The sequence below is a fragment of the Drosophila nasuta genome, chromosome 3, assembly GCF_023558535.2.
Source record: "Drosophila nasuta strain 15112-1781.00 chromosome 3, ASM2355853v1, whole genome shotgun sequence".
NCBI classification, from domain to species: Eukaryota; Metazoa; Arthropoda; class Insecta; order Diptera; family Drosophilidae; genus Drosophila; species Drosophila nasuta.
This window is the reverse complement of record NC_083457.1, coordinates 18,254,611-18,267,999: the sequence shown is the minus strand read 5'-3', so window position 1 is coordinate 18,267,999 and position 13,389 is coordinate 18,254,611. Positions and strand designations below refer to the sequence as shown.

General features: G+C 40.3%; 1 protein-coding gene across 1 annotated transcript; it reads right to left on the bottom strand.

Moving 5' to 3' along the window:
* Positions 1–15: 15 nt before the first annotated feature.
* LOC132793719 (putative transcription factor SOX-15) lies at positions 16–13,205 on the bottom strand. Its single transcript, XM_060803773.1, has 3 exons — positions 13,116–13,205; positions 2,047–2,729; positions 16–1,978 (listed from the first exon to the last, which is right to left on the bottom strand). Exons 1-3 carry the CDS (start codon positions 13,166–13,168, stop codon positions 306–308), a joined length of 2,409 nt encoding a protein of 802 aa, XP_060659756.1. The 5' UTR covers positions 13,169–13,205; the 3' UTR covers positions 16–305.
* Between the last annotated feature and the right edge of the window lie 184 nt (positions 13,206–13,389).

Here is a 13,389-nt window from a genome sequence, read left to right as displayed (position 1 = left end):
CAAGTAGCAAGTGGCAAGTCCAGCAAGATGCTGTCAGATGTTTTGCACATTGTGGCATCTGTCAAAAATGCGTTCCACACTTTTCAAAGATAATTTTTACGTTTTATTTCAATGCAAGCTAACTTAAAACATAAAACATAGTTTAAACGCGTTAATCATACAAAAATGTTTATAGATGTCCAACTATAATGGGAAATTGCTTATGAGTACCTAATACCAAGTGCCTAAAACTCTAATTTCTACTTGCAAATATAACAACTTTACGTTCCAAGCTTTAGCTCCAGCTCCAGCTCCTTGGGTCTGGGTCAATTGCTGTAGCAGGTTTTGCGCACACCGGCCAGAATATTGCTAATCTCGTCATCCTTGCGTTGCTGCTGCTGCTGTTGCTGCTCAAAGAGCATCTCACCGACTCCAACGCCAACCATGCCGGTTGCAGCGCCTCCAGTGGCAGCAAAGTGATGATGATGCGGATGCGGATGATGATGATGCGGATGTGGATGATGATGCTGCATGGCCATAGCCGTTGGTCCAGCTGCTGATGTTGCTGGCGAGGACACTGTTGATGCTGCTGCTCCTCCCGCGGCTGCAGATTGTGGTGGCAACAGTTGACTGGCCGCTCCATTGGCCTCATAATAGTTGCCATAGTGCAGATAACTGCTCTGCATCGGCTGCGCATAGCAAGCTGCACTTGCCGACGTCGTGGTTGTCGTCGTCGTCTGCTGGAAGGGCACAGCCAGCTGCAACGGAAACGCAGCCAGGCCACTGGAGTAGGGCAACTGGGTGTAGTAGCTGGTGCCAGTTGGCGGCGCTGGCGCCGTCAGCAACATGGCATTGTTGTAGGCCTCCGCCTCGTAGTCATCGTAATTCTGATTCGTGTCCGGATATTTGGCGCACTTCTGATCGTTGCTCGCCTCCTTCAACTGATCGTAGTCCAGCTCATTGCTCTGATAGCGTAGAAAATCCTCATACTGCATGCCATAGGCATTGGCATTCACACCGCTCAAATAATCATTGGACACGCTGCCCAGCAGGCTGCCATTGCCGCTGCAGTTGCTCTCGGCCATGGCCACAGTATAGCTGCTCAGATCGCTGCTGGCTATCACACTGGATGTGGATGCCGCCAGGGGCAGACTGTTGTTGGTGTTGCTGCTGCTGCTGCTGTTGCAGTGTTGCTGTTGATGTTGCTGTTGCTGCAACGCATTGCTGCTGCGCATGGAGCTGCTGCCCTCATCGTCAGCGCTGGACACGGGCGGATAGAAGGTGCCTTTCACCGAGTGTCCATGATCGAGCAGACCGCGATTGTTGCACGTCACGTACATGCCACGGGCAGCCACCACAGCCACAGAGCTGGCCAAGGGATACGAGGCATAGAGACTCTGCTGTTGCTGCTGTTGTTGTTGTTGCTGTTGCTGCTGCTGGGACTTGGATTTGTCCTCCTTTTGGGCGAGTTTCTCACTGCGCTGTTTGCTTGCACGACTTGGCGGCGGCGGCGGCTTCGTTAGCTTCTTCAGCAGCAGCGAACTGTCGTAGCTGGTATTTGTGGTCGCTGGCGAGGATTCACTGCAATTGCCGGCCAGTGACTCAAGCTGTTCCGTGCTGTCCGCATTGCTGTAGCAATCCACGGAGCTGGGGGAGTAGCTTGGCTTCAGCGGCTGCTCATAGAGAGCGGACACATTGTGGGGCGTGGAGTTGCGGCTGTCGTCGGTGGGCGTGTTGTAGCTGCCACTTGTGGCCGTTGCCAGCGGCGGCGTTGTCAGCTTTGGCGTTGACTTCGATGCGCCCGACTGCGTCGAGGATTCACCACTTTGCGTCTGCTCCTTGGCGCCACCGGGCTGCATGGTGCGCAGCTTGGACTGCTTTCGCCGTCGTGGTCGATACTTGTAATTGGGATGCTCTGTCATGTGTATGACCCGCAGACGTTCAGCCTCCTCCACATAGGGACGTCGATCCTGTGGCGTCAACGAGCGCCACTTTTTGCCTATCGAAAGAGAGTCGAAGATTTGTTGAATATGCTACAAATTGTTAACGGGCAGTTGATTGACTCACCCAACATTTTGCTGAGATCGGCGTTATGCAGGTCGGGATTCTCATCGGCCAGCTTCTTGCGCTCGATCTTCGCCCACACCATGAACGCATTCATTGGCCGACGGATGCGCGACTCTTTGGCACTTTTTGACTGATTACCGCCTGGTCTGTACTTCAAATCGCTGGGCATGGCCTTGTGCCGATCCAGATAACCGCAATTGGGTGCACAAATGTCACCCTTGTAGTCGTAGCTCCACATGGATGCCGCTGCCGCCGCCTCAATCGGTGAGTGCGCTGCCGCCCCACATTCATCCTGGCCAGGATGCGACAAGAACTTGTTCAGCATCGATGTTCCGCCGCCGCCCAGCAGCGGTATATTGCTGCTAATCAAAGAGGCACTGCTGCCGCCCACTGTGCCCACACTGTAGCCACTGGACACCATGGGCGAGTGGCTGTGACTGTGCACCGACAGCGCCGCCTCGTTCATTGAGTGCTCGTTCTCATAGCCGGCACTCTGTATGGCTGGCGAGTGCAGCGAGGGCGACGAATGCTCGCTGCCCTGTCGCACGTGGTAGATGCCATCGCTGGGACTCTCGTGCAGCAGCCGCCCGTCGGTGAGGTAGCCAACGTGCTCGGGATAATCGCTGCCCACCGTTGAGTGGCTGTACTCCGGTGTCCGCGACACATGCGGATACTTCTTTGCACTGCAACGGGAAGAGACAAAAGCTTTGTTAAAATTTTGAATATTATAAAAGTGGCTTTATTTTGTATAATACAATGCCACATCTTCTAATTGTTAAGTATTGCTCTAATTTACTTACAAATATTGTGGGAAAGCAAGGAAGAAAGATATAGTAACATTGTGAGATACCCGCTACCGATTTTGAATAAAAGCAAAACAGTGCAGTATTTACTTTAAAATATATCAAATTTATATACCGCAAAAGTACTAAAATATTTTAAAGAGGATATTTGGTATATTGATATAGTATACCACATTATCATCCAAAGCTATTAAGACCCCCAGTAAGTAATCTTTTTGCCCAAACAAAAGTATTTCTTTAATAACTTCTGCAATAAAAATGGTTAGAATATAGAATAAAATGAAAAAACATTCAAATAACTACTATACATCAGAATATTCATTTCATTACGATAATTCCATCTTTATAAACACAGATCAATAATTTTGCCACGGAAAATCAACAATAGTTAAAAAGCAGCTTTATCCTTTGAGTGTTATTTGAAATTGAATAGATTTTTATACCCGCTACCCATAGGGTAGAAGGGTATTATAACTTTGTGCCGGCAGGAAATGTATGTAACAGGTAGAAGGAGGCATCTCCGACCTTATAAAGTATATATATTCTTGATCAGCGTCAACAGCCGAGACGATATAGCCATGTCCGTCTGTCCGTCTGTGTGTCTGTCCGTCTGTCCGTCTGTCCGTATGAAACACTGGATCTCAGAGACTATAAGAGATAGAGCTGTAATTTTTTTTCGACAGCATTTGTTATGTTTGCACGCAGATCAAGTTTGTTTCAAATTTTTGCCACGCCCACTTCCGCCCCCGCAAATTAAAAAAATCGAATAACAAGCGTAATTTTAAAGCTATAGTTCCGAATTTTGGTATATACAATAATAACTATAGTATTTATGATTTCTGAAAATTTGGTTGCGATCAGATAAAAATTGTCGAAGTTATTAAAGAAATACTTTTGTATGGGCAAAAACGCCTACTTACTAGAGGTCTTAGTTGCTTTGGCTGCCAATCTGGTATATTGTGCCGTCTATGGTATATTTGGATTACGGTACTATGTCGATATACCAATTATACCATTCGGTATATTATTTTAGTATTTTTGCAGTATACTTGGTATATTTTGAGAAAATACCGCAAAATATATTTCTTTTATTCAAAATGGGTAGCGGGTATCTCACAGTCGAGTACACTCGAATGTAGCTTTCTTACTTGTTAATTTATTTTTTGCTGAAACAGCAAATAAATTAGAGTCAAAATCTTAATTTTAATAAACATTTTTTTGTGATTTACTGACTTTAATTTAACATTTAATTTAATTTTAAAACTACAACATATTTTAAAATTTGTAGTACCTAATTGTGAATCAACAAAATTCATATTTTTTTTTACTACGGCTAATAAATAATTCAAATTCAAGTAACTTGACAGACAATTACGAGTCTGTTCGAAAAGGTATGCAGACTTTGTAATTTTAAAAATATGATCGAGGTTTATAATAATATAGAACAATTTGTTGAGAACAAATAAAGGATGTACGAATTTGATGGTTGAGTATTATACTTCCACATTCAATCACATAAGATTGTGTCCGAAATGAAATCCATTTTTATTTAAAGAAATTTGAAAATAATTTTAAAACATTAAAACAAGTAAGAAAGTTACAGTCGAGTGTGCTCGACTGTGAGATACCCGCTACCCATTTTTAATAAGGACAAAATATTGGTATTATTTTCAAAATATACCGAAAATACTCAAAATATACCAAGTGGTATGTTTGGTATATCGATACAGCACACCATTCAAAATATACCATAGATTGTCGGCCAAAGCAACTAAGAGCCCTAGTAAGTAGGCGTTTTTGCCCATACAAAAGTATTTCTTTAATAACTTCCACAATTTTTATCTGATCGCAACCAAATTTCAGGAATCATAACTAATATAGTAATTCTTATCTATACCAAAATTCGCAACTCTAGCTTTAAATTACCGCTTGTTATTCGATTTTTTTGATTTGCGGGGGCGGAAGTCGGCGTGGCAAAAATTTGAAACAAACTTGATCTGCGTGCAAACATAACAAATGCTGTCGAAAAAAATTATAGCTCTATCTCTTATAGTCTCTGAGATCTAGGTGTTCATACGGACAGACGGACAGACGGACATGGCTACATCGTCTCGGCTGTTGACGCTGATCAAGAGATGCCTCGTTCTACCTGTTACATACATTTCCTGCCGGCACAAAGTTATAATACCCTTCTACCCTATGGGTAGCGGGTATAAAAAATGTATTTAAACTCTATTTTATTATATACAAACAGGCATGAAAATAAACATAATATCTGAAGTAAGAAATTTACACCAAATCAAGAATTTCAATACAACAAAATAAATGAATCTAAAATAAAAAATGCTAGAGTTTACTTTAAATTTTCAACAATTTGTTGTCAAAAAATTGCCTAAGTAATGTATCAAGATATGAAAAGTTCCGACGGTGCTGCATCGAAAATAATTTTCCCTTTTGGGAAAATGTTAGACATTTAAAATAAAGTCTGTTGTTATAAAATAAATATATAAATATAAATAGAAAAAGAAGATTGATAAGTTATAAAAAAAATGTCTAATAAATATTCTTCAATTTAAAAACTCTTAAAATCATAAAACTTTATAGGTTGTTGATATGAATTCCCCTTTTTTTTAAGACATTTCAACAGTCAAATTTGCTTCTTATGTTATCCATTTCGAAAATACTATGTATTAATATTGTTATCAAAAGGTCGCAATCGATCAATTAATATTAAATTTGGAATTTTCCAAAATGCAAAAACTAAAAAGTCATAGACTATTTTTAAAAAAATAATTACATTGTTAGGAGACGATTCATAAATAGTATTCACATATTAAGCTGGAAAACTCTGCAAGAGTTGCTGAAAATCTCAATTTTTAAATAACTTCCCAAAGAAATAATAAATTATATTGTATTTTTCAAAATTTCCTAAACCTAACGAATAAATTCGGTTTAGTTTTGAAATGCTTTTGAAAAAAAGCGTCGCTTGATAACAAAGTTAAATTTTTCATTGGAAATTTGGCAATTGGAAACTTAATAATTAGTCCTCATAAATTAAAATTCCTTTAAAAGGAGTTCTCTGAAAGGGATGCTTATCTTCAAAAGGCTGCCAATCTGCTAATTAGAGCGGGAATCGTTTGAGCTGGTTGCGCTTTTGTGTTTATGAGCTACTGTTAAAAGTTACGTAGAACAGGCACTGAAATGTCGACGATGTCTGCTTTATAATGATATTTAAAAGGGCTGCTAAATATGTTGACAATTTTCACGTTGTTGGCACGCATACAAAACGCAACGATACCAACAACAAAATATACGAAAAAAAAACAAAAAAAAACTGTGCGATCAGACACCCGAGAGAACAGAGAATGGAGAATGCAGAGTGGCTAAAGACAGTATTATGTGTGGAGGTGTGGGGAGGGAATGGGTTGAAACTGGACCAGATCCAAGACTCGAAGGCTGCCTGCATCGTTGCGCTGCTTAATGTCAGTGGACATAAATGTAAATTGGGCGCGTGCAGCTATTGTATTATCAAAGGAGGCCGCACCGCCAAGCCAAGCCACCGAACCACTGTCGAGAGCCGGCAATCCGCTAACTCGCTAACCCGCCAGCCAAGCCAAGCCAATCCAGCCAGCCATTGAGCCAGCAAGGTTGTGGAGTAAGCAAAGAAGCTGCAGCAGGAGCTGTGCTCCGGTCCGGGGGCCCAGACCTTTATGCATAACTTTTAAAAGTTGCGACATATCGACACATTTCAAAGTAATTCAGCTTCCAGGAATTCAAGCAGAACGAAGCGGCAGCCAAACGAGACAAGTTTAAATATTACCAAAGCTCAGCCCCAGACTCTCGCTCCCTAAGGGAGCACCCTGACTCGCTCCCGACTCCCGACTCCTGACTCCCGACTCCCGATTTGCTCGACTCCTGACTCGGCCTTATGCTGTCTTTAGTTTGTGTCGTTGTGTGCGTGTTTTGGGCCCTCGCTCGATTTGTTACCGTTTGAATTTATTGCTGCCCACTACACTTTTGGTCTATTGTCTTGCCGTCTGTCTGTCTGTCCGATCTGTCCGCTGGCTCTTTTGCCTACCAACTTGGGCCCTGGAACAAGAGCTCGCCCTAATTGTTAGCTGCTGTGGCTCTGGTCTCTAGGCGCTCTAGTTTCACTGCTTGCTTGCTTTCTTTGGCCAAAACTGCTAAACGCCGACAAAAGTTCAAGAGTTTTGGGCCCAAACTAAGACCTAGAGCCCATTGCAAGCTGAAGCTGAAGCTGAAGCTGCGACTGAGGCTGAGGCCCAAACCCAATCCCAGGTCCATACCGCAGCTGGATAATTTATTGAGGTTTGCTGGTGACATCGTTACGTTTTTGATATTCGGTTGCGGCTGCCGCTGCCGTCGTTGCTGCTGCTGCTGCTGCTAAATACTTGGCCAAGGTACACAAAATTATACCGTCCTGATCTGAGCGCCTGTCCCCCTCAACTGGTCCCTCTCTTTGGTCTCGGTCTTTGCTTTTGCTTTGGTCTGCTTCATCCTAAGCGCTCGCTCACGATCCACGACGACGCGGCGGCTGCTGGCAATGCCTCTGGTTATATGGCTATACTTAGCTATGGCTATGGCTTCAGCTTTGGCTTTGGCTTAGCCCCAAAGCCGGCTCGCCCTGGTCCAAGCTGCAGTCTTAGCCATGGCCCTGATTTTAAAATAGGACACATACAGTGGCCGGTAAGTTGGCATTTTTATGCGCGCAAAATGTCAACATCTTTGCAAAATGCCACATATTCCACATTGCGGTCCTCTGTCCACTCCTCTGTCGTTGTCTGTGCTCGTTTTCTTTCTCCCCCCCCTACTCTCTCTGTCCTGCTATCCACTGTCCGGCTGTCCGTCTGTCCATGTACTGAACGTCCAAGCACTGACTGCGCGGACTGTGCAACGTTTTGTTTACGACAACCGCAACGCTGACTCGACTCTGCTGGTGGCTTCAACGGTGTGTGTGCCGGTTGCAGCAGCAACTTGGCGACTTTGGCAACTTGGTGACTTGGCTGGCAACTTGGCGACTTTGCAACATGCGGCTGCCGCAAAGTAGGCAACTTTGGGCTCTGCGCCGCTCTGCTCTGCTCTGCGCCTTCTTAACAAGCCCCAAAACTTCATTCAGAAGCCGCATTGATCTGGAGAGAGTGTCAGCCCTTTAGCATATTGTGATTCATGTGTCGCTGCGCGAAGACAGCCTTTTAAGTTTCGGTTTTTCCCCTCTCGTTGCTTCGCTGCGATCTGGCTAAACGTGAAGTACGCAGAGCAACTCCAAAGACAATCGAATTTGCCTGCCCAAAAGGCGGCGGCGTTTTCGTAGCCGATTCCTTATAAGCATACGACGATAGTCATTCTTATTTTTAGAATTCTATATTCCTTCAGCTACATCCTATAACTCAGTTAGTTGCAGTTAGTTAAGCGAAAGTGAGAAAAGTCGACTCTCAATACACTAAATAAGCCCTGCGTTCACACGTTCCAATTATCTGGTTAAGTATTTGCTTTCTTCTCCGTTACCAACTTTCTGACTTCAGATTCTAACCAATTTCCATAGCATTAATTTCATGGAATGGAGCATCTCGTTTTGAAAGGTTTTTGGAACGTGGGAGCTGCGTTTAGCGTTAGCGTTAGCTTATTAAGCTGCTCAACAAATAATTCTAAAAAAATTTCATTAAATATCTAAAATTTAGTTTTTAATAGAAACCACTAAGCAAATATGACATTTGGAAAAAATATAAACTAATAATATTTCTTAATTATGACTTATTATTCTGCAATTTTTAATTTTTCTATTTTAGTTTTTTTTAGCAGTTAAAATACATCCTCGAATATTTAAATTGAAATATAAATAATACAAATAATATATTAAATTTCTTAGTAAATGAATAATCAAAAATCTATAAATCAATTCATCTATGTTAGTAAATGATAGGAATCTAATATTCATTATTTTCAAAATTGTTTTTGTCTTAAAAGGTTTATATTGTTGGCAAAGTTTTTAGCAAAGAGAATATATTGTATGGATATAAAATGCATTATTCTATTTAAGTAAATAATAAGAATCTTATATTCACTATTTGTAAATTTTGTTGCCATACAATTTTCATATTGTTACCAAAGATTTTATCAATGAAAATATATCGTTAATCTTGAAAAATATATGATATATTCTATATTTCAATAAGAAGATATATTTAAATTTAGAATGTTTTAAATTTGAATTTATTGAAGTAAAAAAATTAAAAATATGTATTGCAAAATAGAAACAACGTTTGTAAATTTGGTTCAAATAATAAATTGTAATAATTATGGGGAAAGGTTTAATTAAGAAATATAATATTTTATTAACAGATCTCGAATTGTTAATTTTCGCCCTGTTCTATAGTATTGAAAATCTAAAATTTTTTATTTTTTAAATTCCATTTCAATTTGTTACCCATGTTAATTGTTTATCATAAGTGATACACCTATATCAATGTACTTTAATATACACAATGATGTAAGATAAGTCAAAATGAAAAAATTTTAAAATGAAAAGAAATCTGTGTTAAATACTCCTTAACAAATATAATGTCGAATACAATTATAATATGTAGGAAAATTCGATGTGTTTAGAGCATATAGACCAGTTGATATACAAAATAGTTAATCGAATTCCCAAGAAAACATTTTCAACGTTTTAATTGTCTTTCAACAAAAATCGTAATCATTCCGGATGTATTATACGGATCCTGTAAAAGGTGATTCCCCAATAAACGCTTTACCGTAAAATGATTGCTTTACTGAATTTCTGTGAAGTGAGTTTTAAATGTAAACATATTTATTAAGCGATTCACAAAGTTTACTCGCCTTTAGCCGGCCATGTTGATCGCATGTAAACGTGGTAATAAAAGCCATTTTGGTTTCTGCGGGCACAGTGGGTGTGGCCTGAACGAGATGCAGCATCTGCTCTGCTCCATTTGCAGTCTATTGGCTGGCTGGCTGCCTGGCTGGATGGTTGGATGGTTGACTGTTGGTGCCAGGCGCCCCAAAACCCGAATACATTTGTTTCCTACTCATTTCAGAGCTGCCTTTACACAAAAACCAGTCTGAACGGGCCAAGACAGGTCGACAAAGCCAGGCCAAGACCTGGCCACGATGTTGTTGTTGTTGCTGCTGCTGTTGTTGGTACGGTTGGCGGTGCCAAGGCAACTTCGGCCCAGGTGTGATGTACTGGAATAACTTAACGACGCAGCCTAAACGCACATACATATGCATAGTCAGCGAGTGTGTGTGCGTTATATGTAGATACGTCGAAGCTGTTGTTGTTGCTGTTGCTGTTGTTGACCAATAAGCGCATAAACAGCCTCAGCATCCGGCCCAGGCCTCAACCCAACCGCCATCTTAGCGCGTTCGTCGTCGTTGCTTTAATGAACCGCACAGCGGCGTGAAGGTAAAACGCAGCTACCTGTGGCAATATTGCTTGGCTCTTTCATTGGGCACGAATGAGAGGCCACCGGAGAAACAAGAGCCCCCAGATCTCAGCTCTGTGTGTGTTGGTTGGGGCCTGTGGTCTGTGTACGCATGCGCGCATTTTATGGGCTGCATATGAGACGCGTGTATTTGTGGCGTGTATTTGAGTATATAGTGATTTCTACCTGTACACTTATGTACATACATAATTAAACTAATGAAGCAGACGAGAAGCGAAAGAGCACTTTAGGGCTCCAGCAACCCGATCATCCAATTCACGAGCTTCAAGCCAACCAACCAACCAACCAACCGAAGTTGCTGCCGAACTGCTGCTGCGAATGGTTATGGTTCGGCTAATGAGGTTTACTACCGTCAACCAAAGAAACAAACGCAAGACCCAGTTCTCACACACAAAAGCCATTTTACAGCAACAAAAAAAAGACTGAAGAAAAAATCTTAAGAAAAATGTACTGAAATGTAATGGATTTTATCACGCACATACACAAACACCCTCGCACAGCTTGCCTGCCATGCAATTATACATGCATACGGACTATACGAAGGGAAATACTTGTATGCACAGCCACATACATAACATTAAAAATTGTACAATATATTACTATTGGAAACCGTTGTTAACTAGTTCGGTCTTTAAAGTGCTTGTAATACATTAGCAAAAATCTTTTCCAAATTGAAGCTTGTTATTTTACAAAACCCTTAGGAATACCATTTGCGGATTATTAACAAATAAATTCGGTTTCTCATTTCACATGCTAGTTATAAGGTCTTGTAATTCTCCGAAATGCATGTTATTTTAAAGACTGCAACACATTTTTCATAATTTACATTATAATTAGAACATGGAACATGTTATAAGTAATTATAAGGTAGTAAAATAATACTTATCGAGGTAGTAAAATTAATATAATACGCATTCTTCAGAAGAAGAACATTTCCTAGCAGTTAACTTTATAAATATCTCAAAATCAATAAATTCAGTAAAGATTATACATATAGATATATGCTTTAATATAATCTATATAGTTTAATCTTGAAAGTACACAAAAAAAAAAAAATAAAGCGATTCTATATTTTATAAGAAAGTCCGTCGCTATACTATTTATTGTGTTCTATTACCAATTTTATACAATGTTTGATCACATATGATAATTATTAGACGTGCTAATATCTAAAGATTGTTTCAGCACTTTGCTATAATAACTTAGCAATTTCCATAGTAATAATGATATAGGGGGCTGGCTAAATATATTACCTCTGCTGCCAATTAGCTTGTCGATAGGTGATTTATATTCGTTGTGCTCTCAAGCAGTGTCTGGCTAATTAATTCTCTAGTTCTGGGTATTCTACTTCCACAAGAGATGAATTTTTTTGATAGGGTTGTAAAACTATTAAACGGAACTTGCTAATTAAATGTGCAGCTTGTTAACTTGAACATGTAATAAAACACTGGCAAAGTGATTCAGAAAATGCAAATCAATTGAGATTGAAGCACAAGTTAGCCCGTTTTAGAGTTGGTTAAATTGATGTGTCTACCCATTAGGCGGATTGATTTATAGAGCAACATAAAACGAAAATCCCAAAATACTAAAACCAAGACCGAAACTGAAACTGAAACCTTGACGCAATCGCATTTGTCATTCGTGGTGATATCTTCCACAGGATGTCAGATTCTCAAGAAGAACAACCCACAAAAAAGAGTATAAAAAAAAGAGATGAGAAGACTTCAAAAAATGTGACAAGCTTTCGCCTGAAACAGCGTAAAATATTTCAAGTTTTTGGTCTACATTTATGGCATAACTTATGTTAAGATATGTGTATTTTGTTTAATTGTGGAAATGAAGCTAGTTAGTCGAATGTTTGGCCTAATGCTATGTAAATATCATGCATAACTATCAAAGTGTTTAGATCAAAACTAAATCATTTTAATGAGCGAAACCGCATGGTGACCTCTCTGCCATTTACCCAAGCGTCTTATACTACTATATACTATATAATGTTTTATAATGCGCCTCTAGGTTTTTTGTTTTTTTCTCATACTTTGTAAACTTTCTTGCTGACCACGTTGTTCTCTTTTGGTTTACTTTCCACTTGACCAATTCCGAGTCCGAGTCTGAGTCTGAGTTTTAGTCGAAGTCGAAGTCGGAGTCGGAGTCCGAGACTGAGTCGAAGTTGATGTGAGTCAAGACGGTTCTATTCTAACTATCGTAGACTCGAACATTTACATTTACATATTCACACAGAACGCACACAGTGAAACGAAAAGCGGACATACGCATACAAGTGCAAGTGCTTTACAAGTTGCTATATAACATAAAGTAGATATTCTAGGTAGGAGCTAGGGGATATCAAGAAACTGAGGCCACATGCTGAACTCTAAATCTAAGCAAACTTTCCTAAGCACACACATACATATAAATATACATATATATATATATTTGTTTTTTATATGTATTTCAGTCGCCGTGTTGCTGTCGTGTTTCAAGACTTGTATCTGTATCTCTAGCGTTGTATCTGTGTGTGACTAAGTCTTGAAATGACCCCGTATAGCGCTCTCCCTCCCCTCCCCACACACACACACTCATACTAGTGTTGGTACATATATATACTCGCGACATATACGAGACATCTAGAGAATTTCCTCACCACTACTGGCGCATTTTTCCATTTTTCATTATGGTTATTATCTTGGAAGATATGTATCTTCGCTACGGTTGGATATAATTAAACAGCGAGAAAAAAAAATTATTTTTTTTTTTTTTAGCATGGGAAAAATGTAAATATTACTTGTAATTTGTTAGCAGATGATGTGGATGTTCGTGATCATATGAGGGTTCCATTTTATACGGCGGCTACACAGCACCAGCTAGCTAGCTCCAGCTATGTTCGTGGTAACGGTGACTGCGATGACGATGATGACGACGACGTTGCAGGTTGTTGTGGTTCTCCTTGTTGTTGCTGTTGCTGTAGCTGTTGCTGTTGTTGGTGGTGTTGATGTTGCTGCTGATGTTGATGTTGTTGATGTTGTTGTTGTTGTTGTTGTTGGCGGTGGTAGTGGTGG

Excerpts from the sequence above, each read along its gene's own strand:
- LOC132793719 (XM_060803773.1), bottom strand. The coding sequence starts at position 13,168 with ATGGAACCCTCATATGATCACGAACATCCACATCATCTGCTAACAAAT. Across the intron at positions 2,730-13,115 it reads CATCTGCTAACAAATTACAA|TGCAAAGAAGTATCCGCATG; the intron begins GTAATATTTACA and ends TTCCCGTTGCAG. Across the intron at positions 1,979-2,046 it reads CGATCTCAGCAAAATGTTGG|GCAAAAAGTGGCGCTCGTTG; the intron begins GTGAGTCAATCA and ends CTCTTTCGATAG.